Source organism: Ruditapes philippinarum, unplaced genomic scaffold (genome assembly GCF_026571515.1).
Source record: "Ruditapes philippinarum isolate M1 unplaced genomic scaffold, ASM2657151v2 ctg1464_1_1_1_1, whole genome shotgun sequence".
Taxonomy (NCBI): Eukaryota; Metazoa; Mollusca; class Bivalvia; order Venerida; family Veneridae; genus Ruditapes; species Ruditapes philippinarum.
In genome coordinates, this window is record NW_026859675.1 from 243,482 (window position 1) to 264,012 (window position 20,531).

The following is a 20,531-nucleotide window of genomic DNA, read 5'->3' on the forward strand; positions in this document are numbered from 1 at the left end:
AGTTTATTTACTTACTGTGTCATTCGTTTTGGCAATTAGCATTGCACAGATTCGGCGTTACTTTTACGTTATTTGCACATTCCTGCGTTACTGGATATGCACGTTGAATGTGTTAAATATTGTGCCATGTGAAAAATGTTAAGAATACTATTTTTGTTCAATATTTTGAATAAAACAAGAATTTAAAAAATATCATCGGCATGTTTTTTATAGTATTCATGCATACATCATGAAAAATATTTATTTAATCATTTCAATAGTTAGGAAGAGCGCAACATCTTGACGTCACTTTCTTCTAGTTGACAACAACTATGTATGAATATCCTTGACTATTAATTAATTTGTCAACCATCTCCCCACCTTTAAAAACACTGAAAAGTACAGGGTATATATCCTTATATAAGGTGAGTCCCTATATATATATATTGATAATAATTTTACCACGAAGTCAGATTAAGTGTTGTCTTTTACCAAGCCTGTATGTATCCGTTGTCGGATATTAGTAACAGTTCTTAGGTCTTCTCAACATATAGGACTTCATAATATGTCAAATACTTACCATTATTGGAAAATCTACATTTTACCTCTGACACTGGCGTCATGATTCTCGTCATATATAACTGCGGCACATTATATATTTCAGTCTCTGTGAATGTCGACGGTACAATACTAGACGTAGTCAAGGTGTGTAACAGGGACGCTGGCGTGGACTACAGCTCAACTACCGATTTTGGTGAGGATAACGTTTTAAACAATTTCAAAGATATAATGATATTATAATTTTGTACACGGACTTTCAACTATTTAAAGAATGGTATGTTATTTTCTTTCTGTAATTATGATAAATATTGTCTGTAACCAGTAATATCTTTTGATTTCAATAATACTTGCGTTGTGTGTATACAAGTATTAAATTAGTTTTCGGTAAATTCAATTTAGAATGTCCATTTGTTCATGATAATAGATATGAAGCGGGTATACTTTATGACGTGTTGACAATATTACAGCACAGAATAATCTAAAACCACAGACATCTTAATTATAACAGTGCACACATATAACACATATCCTGTATAATTAAAACGCTTGCATGAACATTCTTAATGATAAAGTACACTGAACTGATAATAAATCATATATTTAGGATTAAGATTAAGGATATATTGATGATGATAATTCATTTATTTATTATAATAAAGTACTCTTAATAACTTGTCGAATTATAAACGAATTTTTTCACATCAATGCATACATATCAAACATAACTTGTTTGCTTATCACCATGCCAGCATTGAACAGAACCATCATTAACACTTTAGAATATAACATTAAAGTCATTATTTATAATAAACGAATAGCAATTTTAACGATTTTCAATATTTAAACCAATGAAAACTTAATGTTCCTCATTCATAACCAAACGACTTGTATACATTATAATGTAGTAAAATTTTAGTTAAAATTATTGTAAAATACGTGACCATTTTCTCTAAGTATTTTACAATACGGACCATTTTACCTGTAATTAAATTTATAAGAATATAACAAAATGGCATTTCTATATATTCTATCCAAAAAAAATTCGATAAAACACATTACAAGCATTTTTTAAAAAGATTTTTATTGGAATACTTCTGCATAATTGATAATAAAATAAAGAAATTTTCCTTTTTAAAACTCAATATTTGTCAATGATTATTTATGTTATTTTTATCTGTTTTATGTAAGTTGATTTTTACACCTTTCTTCACATAGCTATCAAGGATATAATTAAATTTATCACATACAATATATTGGTTGATTGAATATCAATAGCTTATTCAAAGAAATAATTTACTAGTAAATCGCTACCAGGTCAAATATCTCACAACACCGTCATAAAGTGTGATTCCTGACATAGTGATATTATTTCATGCGACAGAAAAAAACGCATTTCTTATTTCTTTTGAATTATTTTAGATTTCAGTTATATATCTAAAGTTTACACTCGAAAACACGAAATATTACTATACTGTTTTGATTAAACAATCGTCTGTTAATTATAAAAAAATCTAATATTCATATTCAGAATAGGGATAATAAGAATCAAATGACAAATGCCACCAAAAAACTAAAATTTGAAAATCCTTCAACGGCTTTGTCATTCTTATTTTCGGTTTGTAAAAAAACATAATAATAAGTGAGTGAATAATAAACAATTTTATATCTTTAAAGATTTACACTTCAACACACTATTAAAATAATGCAATAACTTTGCAAGGTTAAATTGAAATACAATATCATATCGATGTATCCATTCTTTTTTGTTTGAGTTCCTTTACGGAATGAATAAAGAAAGGGTAGAGATGCGGTTTTAAAAATGCAGCACCGTAGATCTTGTTATTATGTTTCTTTTATTATATAGATAGATAACCACCATTAACGGTATTAGAATAATTTCGCATTTTAATACAAAACAGTGCAACTTGTTTATTTAATTTCAGTCGCCGTAAATAAAAGTCCTTTGAATTTCTTGTTAAATGTTCTCTTCAAAGGATATTTTGGTAATGCACGAAATTATGATCATTACACGTATGAATTGAACAAAGAAATATTATTCCCACACATTATTTAGAATAAGTATGTAAATTTATAAACTCAAAGATAACTTTAAAAACATCACCAGCTTAGTTGTTTAACAAGAAAGAGAGTTGTGCTTTTATATGTAGCACACAACATACGTATACATACTTCTCGCGGTATCATATCATGTTTGTGATACCAACATCATTCAATATGTCCCTTTGGTGATGTCAATTACCCGGTGTCATGGAATATGTTGACAGTCTTGGATCATCCAGACTGTTTTATTTATTATGTTCAACGTCTTTGCTCTTAGATCATGTTGAACAGATTTGCTCTTTGATCACGTATGTTCTTGGATTATGTAGAACGTTTTGGTTATTGTATTTGCAAACCGGCTTGTCTCTTAAATCAATCCTGTAAGCGTGCTTTCCAGGAATAATAATAATAATAATAATAATAATAATAATAATAATAAAGTGGCCCAAATGCGGATAAAGTCAATGTAATTTGAACACCAAAAAGTGTTGAAAATATTTATATGTATCCCTAATTCTGTGACATTTTTAAAGAATTCATTTTCGAATATCTCGTTGTCTTTCTCAACATGAATTGATTAGCGGGTAACTTTATAATTCAGTAATTTTAATAATGTATGTTTTTTGCTTTAAATTGTATTTAACAGTCCTATCTTGGCAATTATCGATATTGAAGGAGAGGCTTCTTAGAGTTTAATGGATATAGTCTCTGATTGAGCATAATGTTTGTATCTTCTTTACAATTAAGTAAACGAAGGAAGCGGACATAACAAAGTTATCTGAATGCATCTTGATTACATACACGAAACCCGAGTTAAATACAATATTGATGCTCGTAATGACTAATACATTTCCGTAATAAATTGTCCCTATCTATGTACATCACCCTCTCTACGTCTCTCTCCTTCTATATTAGCACGAAACAATAACATATTGATATAAAACATTGAATGAAAGTAAACTTTGACTCTCAACCAAGACATGATACTGTGTTAAAATTACGTCTCTTACAAGTTCCACAGTTACGATGTACTTTTGACCATTTTTGAGGCCGAAATTTCATTTCTTACAAAGAATCTTAAAGAAATATACATGAACAACATATATATTTTAATGAAATGTGCACGTATTTCAAAAATGTATACTATGTAAATTGGACATACATGTATATTTTATCCATATTTAAAAATAATCGTTTGTATTGTATGACCGAGAGTGATTTTATTAGGCCTAGTTTACATACCATTAATCATCATTATAATTGACCGTAATATAATATAAAAATAAGTCCAGCACAAGAGATTATAATCAAACTGATATTTTTTCAGGCCCATATCCATGTTTGATTTGTTTTATACGCTTACTCATCTATTAATAAGATTGAACTCTATTTAAAATCGACGAGGCAATTTCAGAAAATTGTATATCGTTCTAACTTGTAGAATCACTTGCCTATTTATGTTGAAATGATGCAAAAATTATATTATATATCAGTCTAACAGTTATGAATAAAATAAAGCTAAATGAAACTTGATGTTTGTGTTAATTAAAGTTTGTAGAGAAACAATAACCGGAAATTGTACCATTTTATCAGCGTCAATATTCCGTTTCTAATGATTCTCTTATTTCCAATACTTACAGTGCTTTCATATATTATGTATAAATTATTTGATATAAAAAATACAGCAAATACATTTATTAAATTGTTGTTCCCCCATTGAATTAAGAATAATTGTGTTATTTATACCTATTTTACACTGATTTCTTTTAACTGTTCTTTTATTGTTGCGGAGTACAACTGAAGTATGTGGCTGGTCTTTCCTCGTAAGTTGTCTTCAAAAAATAGTGAACAAAAGATAGATAGATAAATACCACAGAAATATTAAAAAAAGGGTTAGAAAATTTTGAAAAATGATCATACTTTGTCAATGCTAAAAATAATAACACTTAAAATAACGGGGTGGTAGTAAACATTATTTAAAAATGGTCAAATTAGTTAAAAAAGAGAAATTAAGATTTTTTTAAAAACTTTTATAAAGGGTCCTATTATAATGAAATGTGAAAATTAGTGATGAAAACTATGTAATTTAAAAAGAAGAAACAAACACTTTTTGATGTTTTGTATTGTAATGTATTCTATATATTATCGGAAATTAATTATGCAATGATAGAGGACAACAAGTTTGTAATATTTAAGTTTTCTGTTCTATTCTGATACATGGTATTTGACAAAAAATCGGACTGATATAATTTCAAGTTTCTGTGATTTTTATGGTACACAGTGATTCATAAAAAAATTATTGTTGAAATATGACTTGAAAAAGTAAGCATGTCATTTAAGTATTATATGAAAATTACAGTGATTTCTGTTTTAAAAAATGAGAATGAAGATCAACAAGGCAAAGGCAACGTTCACAGGATGCAATGAAACAGATGCGCAAACGCAAGCATTTTTTGTGAAAAGCAGTATTACTGTATCATTTAACTAATGTGATAGAGCTATTAAATAAAGTGATAAGTTCAGTTGACGTTTATCATCTATTAACACGGTTATGATGATAACGTAAATATCAACAGTACGTGTGATTAACGTCATAATTTTCCTTGAAAACTACATGATAATGACGGTATTTTATTAATTTTTCAGTTCACGTTGACAAAAATACACACTGAAAATTCTAACATTGCTAAGGTTTGTAAAACAATACTTTCCAGAAAACATAAGGTTAAAGTTAAGGTTAAAGAGCTTTAAAGTGACGTCACATTGCAATACTTCATTATTGTTTATTTGCGTTTAACGGCACATTGACACATTACCCGTACACTTAAATTAACATTATGCTGAAAGTGAGTTAGTGAAAGTTTACAAAATGGGTAAGTAAGTTTATTCCTTTCAGTAATCTTTCAATGTTTCGGATTGAGTTGAAAGGTTCTGTAAGTGATAAAACCTTTCACGAACCTGTGCAAGATCATGGCATTTAAGAAAATGTTAGGAGGTGAAGTATTCATTACAAGGTACTGTATACAAAAATGGAGCATCATCCCCTGTTCAAAGATGGAGATCTGTAACTTAAGTGTTTTCTTGATCAAAAGAGATAGATAATGTAATACATCAAGACAATGATTGATACCGTAAAAATTGTTAAATACGGTTTTGTTCCAATTTGATTTTCATTCAGATGTTATAAGTTTAATCAGTATTTCGTAACAGTGTGTCTATTAGTTGAGTATTTAATGTTTCTTTAGCGGAAGCATCACTTTTCTTATATCGTGACTTAAGACCCAGCATAAATTTACCGGTGCCATCTTTATATAGATTGTCATTCAGTATGCATGCTTAACAGGAAGGCGAAAAAATGATGGGGGAAAGTGCAAAACACGATGATGAAAAGTGGAAAGGTCAAAATAACGAAACCACGATGGTAAATAAATAAAAGTACGAAGATTAAAACACGAACCTATATCGAATTTTCACCATTGTGGTTTCCTTATTTTGACTTTTCACCATCGTACTTTCGACTTTTCATTATCGTTTTTTTTTTTAATTTTCACCATCGTGGTTTTGTTAGTTCGACATTTCACCATTTCGTTGTTACGAGTTGTGTGTGTGTCGCAATGCCCTAACAGGACACAGTAGAAGGTCCTCCTGCTTCAGCTTAGAGACTTTCTACTTGCAATGTTCGAAATACGTGAAAGGCCATACGAAGGCGTTGCGAGTATTAATTCGGAGAATCATAAGATAATTTGAAAGAACTTCTTTACAATCTAAATAAAATAGACAGTCCGTACTGAAAAAAAACTTCAATAAATTAGATAAAATAGAGAAAAGGAAAGGATGTCAAAGGCGGTAAAATTTAAAATGCATAGACGGTGTCTAGTAGTGATTGAAACCTAGTTCAAATAAAATGAACTAAAATCAATCACCATAAACACTACACAAATGTTGTGCTTAACGATCTTCAAGGATCTGAAATACTAGTTTAACATCTCTGATTGAATGTACAGGGCGACTTTTTACGGCTTCCGCACAGCAAAAACAATGCTGATGTGACGGGGAAAAAAGAGAAAACGAAATCTGAAAAGGGAAAAAAATGTCTCAGACTCGGTTTGTGACGCTACACTGTAATACGTCATGATAATCTGTATTCTATGTTATTGTTATATCCATAAATGAAAAAAATGAAACACGTTTAATAGAATAGAATTAAAGCTGACTTCACTGTGTTTTAAAGCTATACACAGTTCAATATGATACCCTGATTTAACGGGAGTGTTGACATGTTTGTGCCGCATTAATAATTGAACTACTATTTTTAAAAAAATGGAACGTATATCATTCGACAAAATATAATTTCAACCACAAAAAAATCTCTATTGAACAAAAAGTATGTAAATCACAGATCTATTTTAAAGTGATCGTAAATAATTTTAAAATAAGCAAGGCAATATCTAACCTGTTTTAACAATTTAATTATTAAAATGACAGACAATTCAACTTGAAACGATTCAGAGCAGGAAGTTGTAAGTTACTAGAGCACACTGTGTGAATTATGGTTATGTTAAATGTATAAACGAGCTGAGTAAATCACACATAATTTATATAATTATCACTCGACTTACACGTAAAAACATTACATGTACATTAAGTTTAATTAACAAGCGATTACATAATTGCCGCTGCAGTGACATACATAGTAAGGCAACTAGATGGTACATATTAATTTATGAGGAAGTGGTATAATAACAAATATTAAGTTTGATATAAATGCCCATTGTTGGAATGGAATGTTAAAAATGGAAGGTTTTAATTGTTATTTTCTCGTTTTTCTGTGTAAATAATTGAATATATCATACCTCATTTGCATACGCCCTTCTATAATTAATATGACGACATCCATGCAGTCCATATAAGAATTATGGACCGCCCCCGGTCCTGTATGCGGTTTATGAACCGGATGACGTCATATTGAATATAGTAGGGCGTATGCAAATGAGGTATAATATAGTGCAATACGTCGTGATAATCTGAGATTCTCTAATTTTGGTATTTTGTTAATCCTTTTTCACTGTGTTCTTACTCAAACAATATCTAGTTCAAACTACTGAAATCTTTAACAGGACATACTTTATGGTAAAGTATGGCGAAGGATAAATACATGAAGCCATGTGATATCATAATAAACAAAAATTCAACAAGAGTTGTGTACATGTATTTCAATAAAAAATACAAATATTTGGTATGTTAGTTATTTACAACTGTCTCCAGTTCAACAAAATACATCTAGATAACTACTGTCAGAATATGATCGGTAACCTACTGGTTAATTATTTAATTTTCTTTTTCTATATTTCAGAAAATGTTGATTGAAACATTGTACATGATAACAATGTGTCTACTCTCGTCAACGTTACCTGCTAACTCGTTAGGGGATAAAGAGTGCACACCTAGGACATTTGAAAATGGTCCACATCAGTTTGGAATTTGTGGAAACAGAATTGACGAGTTGCTAGGGCTTCTGTGCGCCAATGGCCACAATGAGTTATACCCTTTCATTAAAAGAAAACGTGACGCATCAAATGGTAATTGTACATGTGTTTTACTACAAACAATAAACTTTGATTAACAAGTTCAGATACGAAGTGATTCAACAACGAAACATAATAAAATACTTTAAACATATTAATGATAAAGCAATGTAATATAATAGCATTAATTAAAGATAATAGTATCCTTTTTAATACTAATCTTTAATTATTCTTCTACATGAACTTTTGCAAGAAATTTAACACGACATATTAACAAGTCTTGTACGTGTATTGTATTTCAATCGGTCAAAACTATTTACTAGATATATAATATTACAAACAATTATTTATTATATTTTATTTTCAGAACTAGACAAGAAGTATCCGGATATTTTGATGAATCGTGAGGATGCCAATACTTACCTACAGAAACGAGTATCATATGTGTCGACAGGAATTGTATGTGAATGTTGTTACAACCAATGTAATATCATGGAACTATTGTCTTACTGTAGGCCAATGGATGACTCTCAGTTACCACGCTTGTTAAAACGTACACACGAAAAACTTGACACCTATAAAAATAAACCCTAACATTCATTGTAATATCCTGTCAACAATTGTCTCTATTATTTTTCACTTTCATATTACAACAGCAAAATGTACTTTAACTTACTGTCGGTGATATATTAAAATAACAACAGCACGGTGTAAAGAGACAGGCACCAAGAAACTAATTTTATTGCAATTAAGTAGGATTATAATGTACGGTGATTTTTTTTACTCCATCTGTCATTTTTCTGTTAATTAGAATAACCGTGAATGTTAATTTGTTTAGATGTATAGATGTAAGATAATGATAAATTAAATATTTCTAGAACAAAATGAAGGTTTTTTTTATCAGAGCATATTTTATCAGCCTCCTTGAAAGCTCAAGTAAATACAATAATTATAATAATGTGTTTTTTTTTGGTTCCCCCACAAAAATTAAATAATACGGAATTGTAAATAGTGTATACATTTTATACTAGTCAACGGGCATTCGACGAATTTCTTCTCTGCTTCTTAATTAATAACATTGATTATTACAATTGTACCAATAGTTTTAAAGATTTGTGGAAATGAAACTTCTTTTTCCCAAAATCTGTGACCATTAATCTTACAAGACAAAGCATTTTATAGAATTTTATAAAAATGTTGGAATATTTCTCTACAAAATAAGGTGTAGATATCATTTATGTTTTTTCTTTGCACGACACAACAAAGTGAATTAATGGTTGAACAAATCTCTCGCACGAATTAGTGCCTGAACAAATCTCTTGTACGACAAACCATGGTTAACTAAACTAATGGTTAAACAAATCTCTTGCACGACATTGCATGGTGCATTAATGGTTGAACAAATCTCTCGCACGACATAACATGGTGAATTAATGGTTTAACAAATCTCTTTTACGACACAACATGGTGAATTAATGGTTGAACAAATCTCTTGCATGACACACCATGGTGAATTAATGGTTTAACAAATTCTCTTGCACGACATTATATGGTGAATTAATGGTTGAACAAATCTCTTGCACGACATTATATGGTGAATTAATGGTTTAACAAATCTCTTGCACGACATTATATGGTGAATTTAATGGTTTAAAAAATCTCTTTTACGACAGTATGTGATGAATTTATTGTTGAACAAAGATCTTGCACGACATTATATGGTGAATTAATGGTTGAACAAATCTCTTGCACGACATTACATGGTGAATTAATGGTTTAACAGATCTCATTTAAATGACGCACCATGGGAATTGAATTTGGTTAAACAAATCTCTTTTTACGACATTAATGGTGAAATCAGTGGTTGACAAAATTCTTGCAACGACTTAATATGGGAAATTAACTGGTTTAACGAAATCCTTTTATGACCACCATGGTAATTTAATGGTTTAAAAAAATCTTTGGTTTCGACAATTAATGTTTTGAATTTAATGGTTGAAAAAAATTCTTCTTGTACGACGTTTTATGGTGAATAAATTCCTGAACAAATCTCCCTTGTACGACATTATATGGTGAAATTCTTGGTTTAAAAAATTCTTTATGACACACCATGGTGAATTAATTTAACAACAAAATCTCTTTTACGACATTATATGGTTATAACTTAATTTGAAGGCAAATCCTGGCAGACATTTTATGGTGAATTAAATGGTTTAAACAAATCTCTTGTTCGACATTTTATGGTGAATTAATGCCTGAACAAATCTCTTGCACGATATTACATGGTGAATTAATGGTTGAACAAATCTCCTGCACGACATTACATGGTGAATTAATGGTTGAACAAATTTCTTGCACGACATATATGGTGAATTAATGGTTAACAAATCTCTTGTTCGACATTACATGGTGAATATATGGTTTAAACAAATCTATTTTATGACACACCATGGTGAATAAATGGTTTAACAAATCTCTTGTTCGACATTATATGTTGAATTATTGCCTGAAACAAATTTCTTTCACGACATTATATGGTGAATTAGTGGTTTAACAAATCTCTTGTTCGACATTACATGGTGAATAATGGTTTAACAAATCTATTTTATGACACACCATGGTGAATAATGGTTTAATAAATCTCTTTTGAACATTACTATTGGTGAAGAATGGTTTTAAAAAATCTATTTTACAAAAAATTTGGGAATTTAAAGGTTTTAACACATTCTTGTTCGACAATTAATTTGGGGAACAAAGGTTTAAAATTTTAAAAATTAAAACACAACCAATGTGAATTAAAGGGTTTTAAAAATTTTCCTTTTTTTGACATTTATTTTTGTTGGAAATTAAATTGGTTAAAACAATCTCTTTAAAGAAAATTAAATGGTAAAAAAAAGCCGAAAAAATTTTTTCATTTTAAAATTTACCCCTGGTTGAAATTAATTTTTTTTAAAAAAATTCTATTTTAATGGAAAAACATGGTTTAAATTAAATTTTTTAACCAAAATCTTCCCTTTTTCCCATTAAAAATTTTTGGGGTAATTGTTGAAAAAAATCTCTTTCACGAATTATTTTTTGGTGAATCAAAAGGTTTTTAAAAACATTTTCTTTTTAAAATTAAAAATAATGGAAAACCAACTTTAATTCATGGGGGAAACCCTTTGTTTTACGAAATAAATTGTTTTGAAAAAGATTGAACATTTTTGAATATTTTACGTTAAAAGCTATCACATTACTCTTGCTCGAAACAATAAGATAAATAAATTGATCAGACGAAAAGAAGCATTGATATTTTTCTTACGGGGGATGTTTCATCGTTTAATTTAATCTTCAAAAACACCTTGACAAAATATTCTTGCACTAACATCTCAAAAGACCAACAAGGGGAGATAATACTTGAACTTTTATCTAAAACGACACAACAAGGAGAGAAAAGATAATACTTATTTTCTAATCTTAAACGACACAACAAAGTGGAGAAAAGTTTTCAACATGTATGTTACAGGTTGAAGCAAGGACAGATCATGTTTATTATGTATCTATACTAAAGATTGAAAGGCATCCAAAGATATTGTGAACGGCATTTATGAAAAAATGTTTGAATGTTTAACAAATATGACATGCACCTGAAAAAGTTTAACTTTATATTTTCTGACATTTCTATGAAGGGATTTCCACGAACTGGGTTAAACAAGGCTGAGCTTTAATATTTTAGAAAAACCTTTTAAAGTTAAAAATTTTTTAACCCCTTTACCTTGGACAACTTTTCACGATTTGGGAGTGATCCCGGGAAAATTTAAAGTAAAACATAAAACAAAATGAAGCCTGAAAAAAATAAAATTGATAACACAAAAGTATTCAAATATTGAAATAAAAAGTATGTATGTTAAAAAAAGTTTAAAATAAAAAAGGGGATATCATTGATAAAAAGGTTTATTTTTTTTTTTTATCATTAAAACAAAAAAAAATGATAAAGTTTTATATTTAAAATTTTAAGAATTTTAAATTTGGGGGTTTTTTTAATTGGTCCCTTTGGGCCCCCCGAATCATCATTTGGCTAATTGTCTGAAAACAAACACTTTGGTTTTTGGGAAATTTTAAAATAAGAATTTTTAAATTTCAGTTTATAATTTTTTTAAAAATTAAACCCTATATTGTTTTGCCCTTACTGGGAGCTTGTTGAAAAAAAGTTACAAAAATTAAATTTTGATGAAAAAGACATTTTTTCATTTTTGTTCCCGGAAAAAAAAAATTAAAAAAAAAGAAAAAAGTTAAAAAAAAAAGAAAAAACATTTAAAAACCCCCCCCCCCAAACCACAAACGAAAGTTTAAAAGGAATGAAATGTTAGAGCCCGGGAACACAAAAACAGGCACGGAAACACCAAAAAAGCAGTTTTGAAAAAAAACCCCTTTGGGGGAAAATCGCAATTTTAATATTTTAATGAACAATTGGGTTTAAAACCCAATTTTTGCGGTTTTTTTTACAAAAAAACTTGTGATGTCAAAACTGGTGAATAATTACATAAAAAATTCATGCAGCCATATTTAGAGGAGTGTGCCAATTATTCGTTACATTATAGATGCTCATAAATGTGTTCTGGTTAAACGTGGCGAAGTTATATATAAGTTATATAAGTGTGTTCTGGTTAAACGTGGCAAAGTTATGAAAACTTCTTTTCTGCATCATAGGCTTAATTTAAATGGGTTAGAAAAATGTATATTTTTAAATGGAATAAAAACTTCGAAGGGTTGAAATGAGAGGAACGTAGTTGAAGATCTATGGTGACACAATCAAATGAATTCTCTCGTACATGTAACAATATAATTATGTATTTTATAATAAGTCGGTTAATCAAAATCTGTGTACTTAAAGTCAATTTATAATTAAATTAATATATCACTGAATTAGGTCAGTTAACATATTTGAAATAAAGAACATAAATACATGTGTTTACTTTTATCGGCCTCATTCCAAATAATGTTAAATATAAATAAATGAAAGCCCATTCCGTTAAGATAAACCCAAAAATTGGTATAAAATTTCCCAACCTAAAGAGATTTCATGAGTTTTCATGAATATTTAGCTTCCCCATCCCCCACCCCAAGTAGAACCCTTTTTTTTTTTTTTTTTTTTTTTTTTTTTTTTTTTTTTTTTTTTTTTTTTTTTTTTTTTTTTTTTTTTTGGTTTTTTTTTTTTTTTTTTTTTTAGGATTTTAAGAATTTTAACCCTCAAAAAACTGGGAAACATCAATTAAACAATAAGTCCCTTATTCTTTAAAAACAATAGAAAACGGCTCCCCGAGCGGTCCAGAAAAATTTATGATCCTTTTTTGTTTTCCCTTCCCTTTTTTTCTATCTTATTTTGTAATTTTTAACCCCTAAATGCCCGTCAAACCCGAACTGCCCCATGACACTATATATTGAATTTACCTCCTCGCGCAAATTTTAAATGCAGATAACTAAAATGGCGAAATCCCTTGGCCCAAAACTTTTTTGGGTTTAAAAGTTTTTGTTATATCATATGGATCATGTAAAACAGTTGTTACATTCTGTAAATATGCCTCTAAAAACTATGTAGAAATCGTCATTAAAGACGTTTCCTATAGGTTCTTCATCTCCACATCGGCAAAGAAGGAAATTTTAAACTAGGGAACAGAATTTACTTTAACTTTGCATGATAAAAGAGAATCATAAATGACACAATTTTATCGGAATAAAATAGGGCTACGGTCCAACATCTTGAGTTACCTTGTTTTAGGCCATTTTCATGAACTATGGTGGCTGATTTACCTCATGTCGTTTTTTCGCTCCTTCGCCTCAAAATTCGAAAATGCGAAAACACGAAGGGACGACAATGGTGGAGGTGAACTTTGTCGTCTCTTCGTGTTTTCGGTTTTTCTGATTTGTATGCCAGGCAACAAAGCGAATATACGACAGAAAGAGGGCGAAAATTCGACACATAAAATATGTCGTATCTTCGCATTCCATCCGTCGTCTCTTCGCATTTTCGCTTTTTCGCAAGTTTTGTAATGTCTAAACACAATGGTATATTATTTAATAAATAGTCGTATATAAGATATGTTGTATTCACGTAGATGTATAATTTAAAAGTATCATCCCGCTTATCATCCTTACACGTGTAAAATAATTAAATAATATAACGGTAAGGCTTTCAGACTGTTATGAATGAATTCATGCAACAATTATTATAACAAATTCATACATTAATATGTTCCTACCATCTTCAGATTATCAGTTTATTTTTTCAAATATTTTACCACTGACGGGTGTGACATGAGAATTAACGATTGCTTAAGTCACTGCCCGCACACATCTTAAAATAGATATTTACTCTGAGATTGAGGTGTTTTTTACTGGACAACATTTTATAATGTTTGTTAATTCTAGTACAGGACTTTTGTAAGACATACTTCATTTGATTATGTACAGTGCATGTTGGATAAAGTTTGATTAAAAAAATTGATGGTTGAATTCATTGATAAAAGAACAAACATATGAAAACCGATCACTCAGCCTTCTTCAGTGGTTTTATTGCATTTTAAAATTTATATAATAATTTTTTAAAAATATTTTATTCATTATTACATTATGTCATGTTGACAGGCGTTCCCCAGATCTTTAAAAAAAAGCTCTCACGATGGTCATTCTGTCTGTCATCTTCCCCATATTGCACGAATATCAGTAAAAGGAGAACAATTCAAAATCATAAAAAAAAATCAATGAGTATATTGTATTTAGATCACATTGTATTATACTGTACTTCTCTTGGTTCACGGTACTAAATGCTTTCAAACAAGAAGGGAAACAATAAACTAATGGTACAAAAATGTCATTAGCTGAAAACATTTAGGTATTTTCAGATTGATGTCTCCGTGCGCATGTACAACCGGAAGGCGAAAATGTGAAAATGTAACAATGCGAAAATGCAACATTGCGAAAATGTAACAATGCGAAAAAGCGAAAATGCGAAAAGACGACAAAGTTATGCTTTGTCGTCTCTGTGTTTTCGCATTTTTGTATTTTTGAATGCGAAAATGCGAAAATACGACAGATGCAATGCGAATGTACGACATATTTTACGTGTCGTATTTCCACCCTCCTGTCGTATTTTCGCTTTGTTGCCTCGAAAATCCGAAAACACGAAAGGACGACAAATTCTAGCTTTATCGTCCCTTCGTGTTTTCGCATTTTTGCATTTTGAGGCGAAGAAGCGAAAATACAACATGGCGTAAATCACCCACCATAATGAAAGATAACTCATAACTTTTTAAAGCAAAATTTGTTTTTCAAAGCTTTTACTATGCTTTTTTTATTTGACAATAGCAAAGTTTGCGCTAACTAAATTGAAATTTATGCAATATAATTCTTCATAGCTGTATAAAGCAAAATGATACGACTTTTTCCTTCCCATTATCCTTTTTCTAAAAAAACGCTGTAAAATAAAATATCAAAGAATAATCTGAAATAAAATAAGATGTCGGACTGCATGATTTTGAGTTATCTTCTCTTGAAAATGACCTAAAAGAGTAAAAACTTTCAAAAGCACATGACTTAAAGCGTAGGACCGAAACTCAAAGATTTTTTTCCATAAATTTGTGTTAAATCATAATTTTGTATCATGCAAAGTTTGAAAAATTCTGTGCGTAAGTTTCATTTTTGTATACATTGCTTGCAATGTATACAGAGTTATAAGCTATATCTCAGAAATCGTTACAGGTTTATGTTTTACCGAACAACAGAAACTAGTTCTTCATTCTGCAGTATTCCGACTACGCATCATTAAAATAGTGTTTGCAAAGTTGTTTAAATGCTTTGAAAGTTCCAAATCGTTCATTTTCATGAAGTAATAGACTCTACATTCCTTTAAAGAAAACAAAAAATAACAGTTCATTGATAAAATCGTAGTTTATACCTACGCGTTAAACTTCGCATATACGCATGCGCTTGCTAGTATGAATGAATACATCGTAAATATAGTAAAGTCGTCAGAGTAAAATCGATACCGCTTATGCTAAAACAATACAAAATAAGCTTTTTTTTAAACCGCTAGTTTGTTGTGATTAAATGTCCGATTTTAAAATGTATTACATCAATAGAAATCTTTGGATTTTAGCTTCATCACAGTATAAACTTCAATACATCTTTTGACTCCAAAGTGTTTAAATTAACTGTTAAACCTACCATATGTCAGACCATTTTACATGCGATTTATACAGTGAGATACGCAATGATAAGAATAGCCTGTCGTCTGCTAGTTCTGAAAGTGTATATCGGTGTATTATATAAATGGGACGAAACATCTCAGCAAATAAAATTCCTGATTTACATTTATGCAATAAAATTGCCCTAATATGTTTTACAAAATTAGTATGGAGCTCCGTAACAAAATTTACCAGCGTATACCGGAAAATGTGTGTTTTTTTTTTAAACTGGCAATTATCGTGACTTCGAAAAATAGAAATTTCGTAAGCTATTCTTTTGAATACCTTTTTTACACATGATTTTCCTTTCACTTTTGTATGCCTTAGATTTTTGAGTAGAAATATGTTTCGAAATTCAGCGAAGATTGCCTGATTCAGTACGGGTAAAAATAAAGATTCGGCCGCTCGACCGTTCGACCCATAACAATTATAATTCGTCGAACTTGGGATATTGACGATTAAGCCAGAGTATGGAGCTAAATATAGGCATATGTGGCAAGATTCGACGAGAAGAAATAATCATTTGAAACTGTAAATCAGTGTAAGCATTAAGAAATAAATACATTATGTTATTTTAATCTGCTTATATTAATTGCCGAAAAACACCAAAAAATTACCGAAAAACACTTAAAATACAAAGAAATATTAATTCAGCAATATAAACAATTTTTGATGGTTATTTGATGAAATGGGTTCAATAATATCAGTTTTAAATCGATGATATATACAATTGGTATAATTCCAACAAAATAAGTTTTATCTACTTTTTTCTATCCTTTAAATGATTAAAATTTACTTTCTTTTTGCAACCAGTGTAAATTAGAGAATGATTCTATTCTGTATTAAATGCGATATGAAAGTGTTTTTCGGCAAAGTAACAGTCTAGCGTCAAAAAAAACATGGAAAAGCCGGAAAACACATTTTACGGGCATTAAAATAGTCGTAGTTAAAACAAGAGCCGCTATTTTTTTTCAATCTTTTAAATGAATAACTATTACTTTCTTTTGTAACCAATGTAAAATGTCAGTGATGTTATTTTTATAAATACAGCATGAAAGTGTTTTTCGGCTACGTAACGTTCTAGCGTCAAAAACATGGAAAAGCCCAAAATAAAAAAAACAACAACACATTTTACTTGCGATGAAATGGACATTTCAAAAATAAGAACTATTAAATAAAATTTTCAACCGTCTAAATGAATGATTATAACATTATATGTGTAAGCAATGTAAAATATCAGTAATATTTTTGTAATAAACATTGTATGAAATTGTTTATCGGCTATGATACTGCCTAGCGTCAAAAACATAGAAAAAAACAAAAACAAACAACACATTTTACTTGCAATAAAATACTAGATATATTTTTTAAAAAATGCTGCTAAATACATTTTTCAACCGTTTAAATGAATAACTATGACATAGAATTTATTACCTTTGTAAAATGTCAGTTATTTTTGTAATAAGTACAGTATGAAAAAGTCAGTGGTGAAACTTATAGGTTGGCTCAGGGTGAGGTTTTAGATTGTTGAATGTCGGCCATCCATCTTATGTCAACTCTGGTCTGTCCACATTTAGCATCGTCGGATACCCACGGCCGAACCATTTACATTTATCAGTTATGTCATGTTAAATGTTAATCAACCATGTGTATCCGACGCTGACATTACAGTTTGTTAACAATCTGCTGGTCATTTAGTTTGTTAACACTCTATACTGGTCACACTTTTGTCCCAATTGTCACACAACATCGTAAGAATGTGTGTGACAGGTTTTGCTCGAGTTTGAACATGGATCACCTTGGTTGAAAATCAGAAGTATGTCACAGTAGCCAAAAAATAGAAAAAAAATGTTTTAGCTCAATGGTTCATCTAAAGTTAAGAAGTTGGTAACACAACCTGATTATAGAAAACCCTTGTTAACTTGCTGTCCAATATAAATGGATTTCTTGGAAAGGTTGTTCATGAAGACTATATGTAACAATTATTGAATAATGAAAATATTACAGTACATTTGAATTGTTGTGATTATAGATTTCATTTTTATTAATTAACAATAAAGTAATGCATTTGAAAATTAATGTGTAGAGATTAATACAACACACCGGAATATATTTATAAATGCATCAAAGTACAGTACATAGATGTACTATAATTTGGTAATTAAGTCTTGTAGGATGATTCAATTAATTGACTATGTATAGAGTTCAAGCCAGATCATGTATTTTATCAGATAGCATCACTGGAAACTCAATATGACTGTTTCAATATTCTATACTGCAGTCTATTTAAAAAAAAAGGATTTCTTTATTGCTCATCAGCTTGCCCTAGCAATACACAGATGGAACATTACATCTTCCTTGACTCATAAATAACTTTTGAAGAAAAAAGCCTTGGTGCATGTGAATGACTTGTTAGGGACATTGATCTTGGTCAGAAGATGACCCCTATTGTTTTCGAGGTCAGTAGGTTAAAATCAACATGGCTTTGATGACAAAAATGGATTATATTATCAAGCACACTTCAGTACTTTCAGTGCTTTGATTTTCTTTGTTAATATAAAAACTGAAGACACTATGGGAAACGTCCGTAACATCATTCGACCAGTCTATTCTATTTTATTTGAGTTTCTATTGATTGTCAATTAAAACATAATTATATTGTAGTAACGTGGTTGTTTAAAAGATTAATACATGTATATTTTAAATGCAATTAAAATAATATGGGTCGATAACGTAATTTTGTAATACCCTTATAGAAATATGATATTGTTGTTTGGCTATATTGTCCTGAGACATTTGAATATTCCTTTTTTCCGATAATTATCGGATTCCGAAGAAAGCCATGGGGATTTTAATGTATGGTGCAATGATATATGCATAATTTAGAATTACAAGCCTGGGCGACAATGTGTTAGATTTCAGTTAGTTTCAAATAGAAGATTGGAAGTTCATGTTCTTGTATGACTTTTATTATATTTTACATGTGTTATGCATGCGAATCACGATGTAAAGTCGTACATATTGAAATCGATGAAATGAAAAAAAATATATTTATCAAAATTATGAAATTTAAAAACAAATGCTAGAAATGAACATACGATTTATCAACTCTTTTTTCAAATTATTAAAAGAAATAATAAAAAATAGTGTATGAAAGCTAAAAAAAAAGGTTTGTCCAAGATTCTTACTGTTTGTCTAAGATTCTACGCGGTCATAATTTCGTTGAATTTACCACTAGGTCACGAGCAGTATTTATTGATTTAGTATAAAGATCTATCCTAAGCTTAAATCATAATAAATTACGGAAAATGACGAAAAACCTCCCGAAGATAAAAAAGTCTCAAGTCAATATTGCCAAACAATAATATGGGTGTTTCGTTAACCTAGCTATATTATGAAACAATTTTTACACAGAGCTAACGTTGTTACAGAGTTCGGACATTTATGTTCATTTTTAAATTTTAACGACTTATTGAATATAGAACATTATGTTTATGTTCATGACTGTATGAAAAAAATCATTTCAGCGTAAATTTAAAACCAGGGTCTTTTGTTATACCACACCTGCTTTTGTTTTAAAAGACACGCTCTGTTCCATAACGTGACTTTATACATAGCATTGGCATACAAAACTTTTACAAACTTCATTGCAAACGGCGTTGAAGTGCAAATGGGATATTAGAAACGTAAGTTTTGATATATTAAGATATTTCTTTTTTATACTTTTTGCCTTCAGATAATCATCTGAGTCATATATCGTATATTCAAAAAGCTTTCTATGTAAGAAACACTATTTTTTATAATTAACAAAAAGTTTGTCCCAAACGCTGAAAGTGTGTACATTACCGTCTTTTTATGTTTTTGCAAAATTGAAAATGTTCTAAACATACCTTATTGGAAATATTATGATAATTATGATATCTCAATATGTGTATATATATTGTATCATTAAGTGTTAGCATTCATGATAAATCTTTTTTTATTGTTTAAAGAATTAGACACCTTGGACTAAACAATGTATCTTAGTGATATAATTATATGATTTATATAGTTTCTTATTTTTACCATTTGAGTATATAATAAAGTTGTATGTTATACGCACTGTGTACCAATGAGTATATAGTGCCCGGATGTATTCTGGAAATAAACTCTTGAAAGTCTTGTTATGTTTTTTCAATGGCAA

General features: G+C 29.6%; 1 protein-coding gene across 2 annotated transcripts; it reads left to right on the plus strand.

Annotated features, from left to right (window-relative positions):
• Positions 1-583: 583 nt before the first annotated feature.
• LOC132757475 (molluscan insulin-related peptide 1-like) lies at positions 584-9,926 on the plus strand. Of its 2 annotated transcripts, none has more exons than XM_060748756.1 (3): positions 584-733; positions 7,955-8,180; positions 8,494-9,926. In XM_060748756.1, exons 2-3 carry the CDS (start codon positions 7,958-7,960, stop codon positions 8,718-8,720), a joined length of 450 nt encoding a protein of 149 aa, XP_060604739.1. In that variant the 5' UTR covers positions 584-733; positions 7,955-7,957; the 3' UTR covers positions 8,721-9,926. The 2 variants fall into 2 exon arrangements, with proteins under 2 accessions (XP_060604739.1, XP_060604737.1); XM_060748754.1 differs by having other exon boundaries at positions 662-814.
• The last annotated feature ends 10,605 nt before the right edge of the window (positions 9,927-20,531 follow it).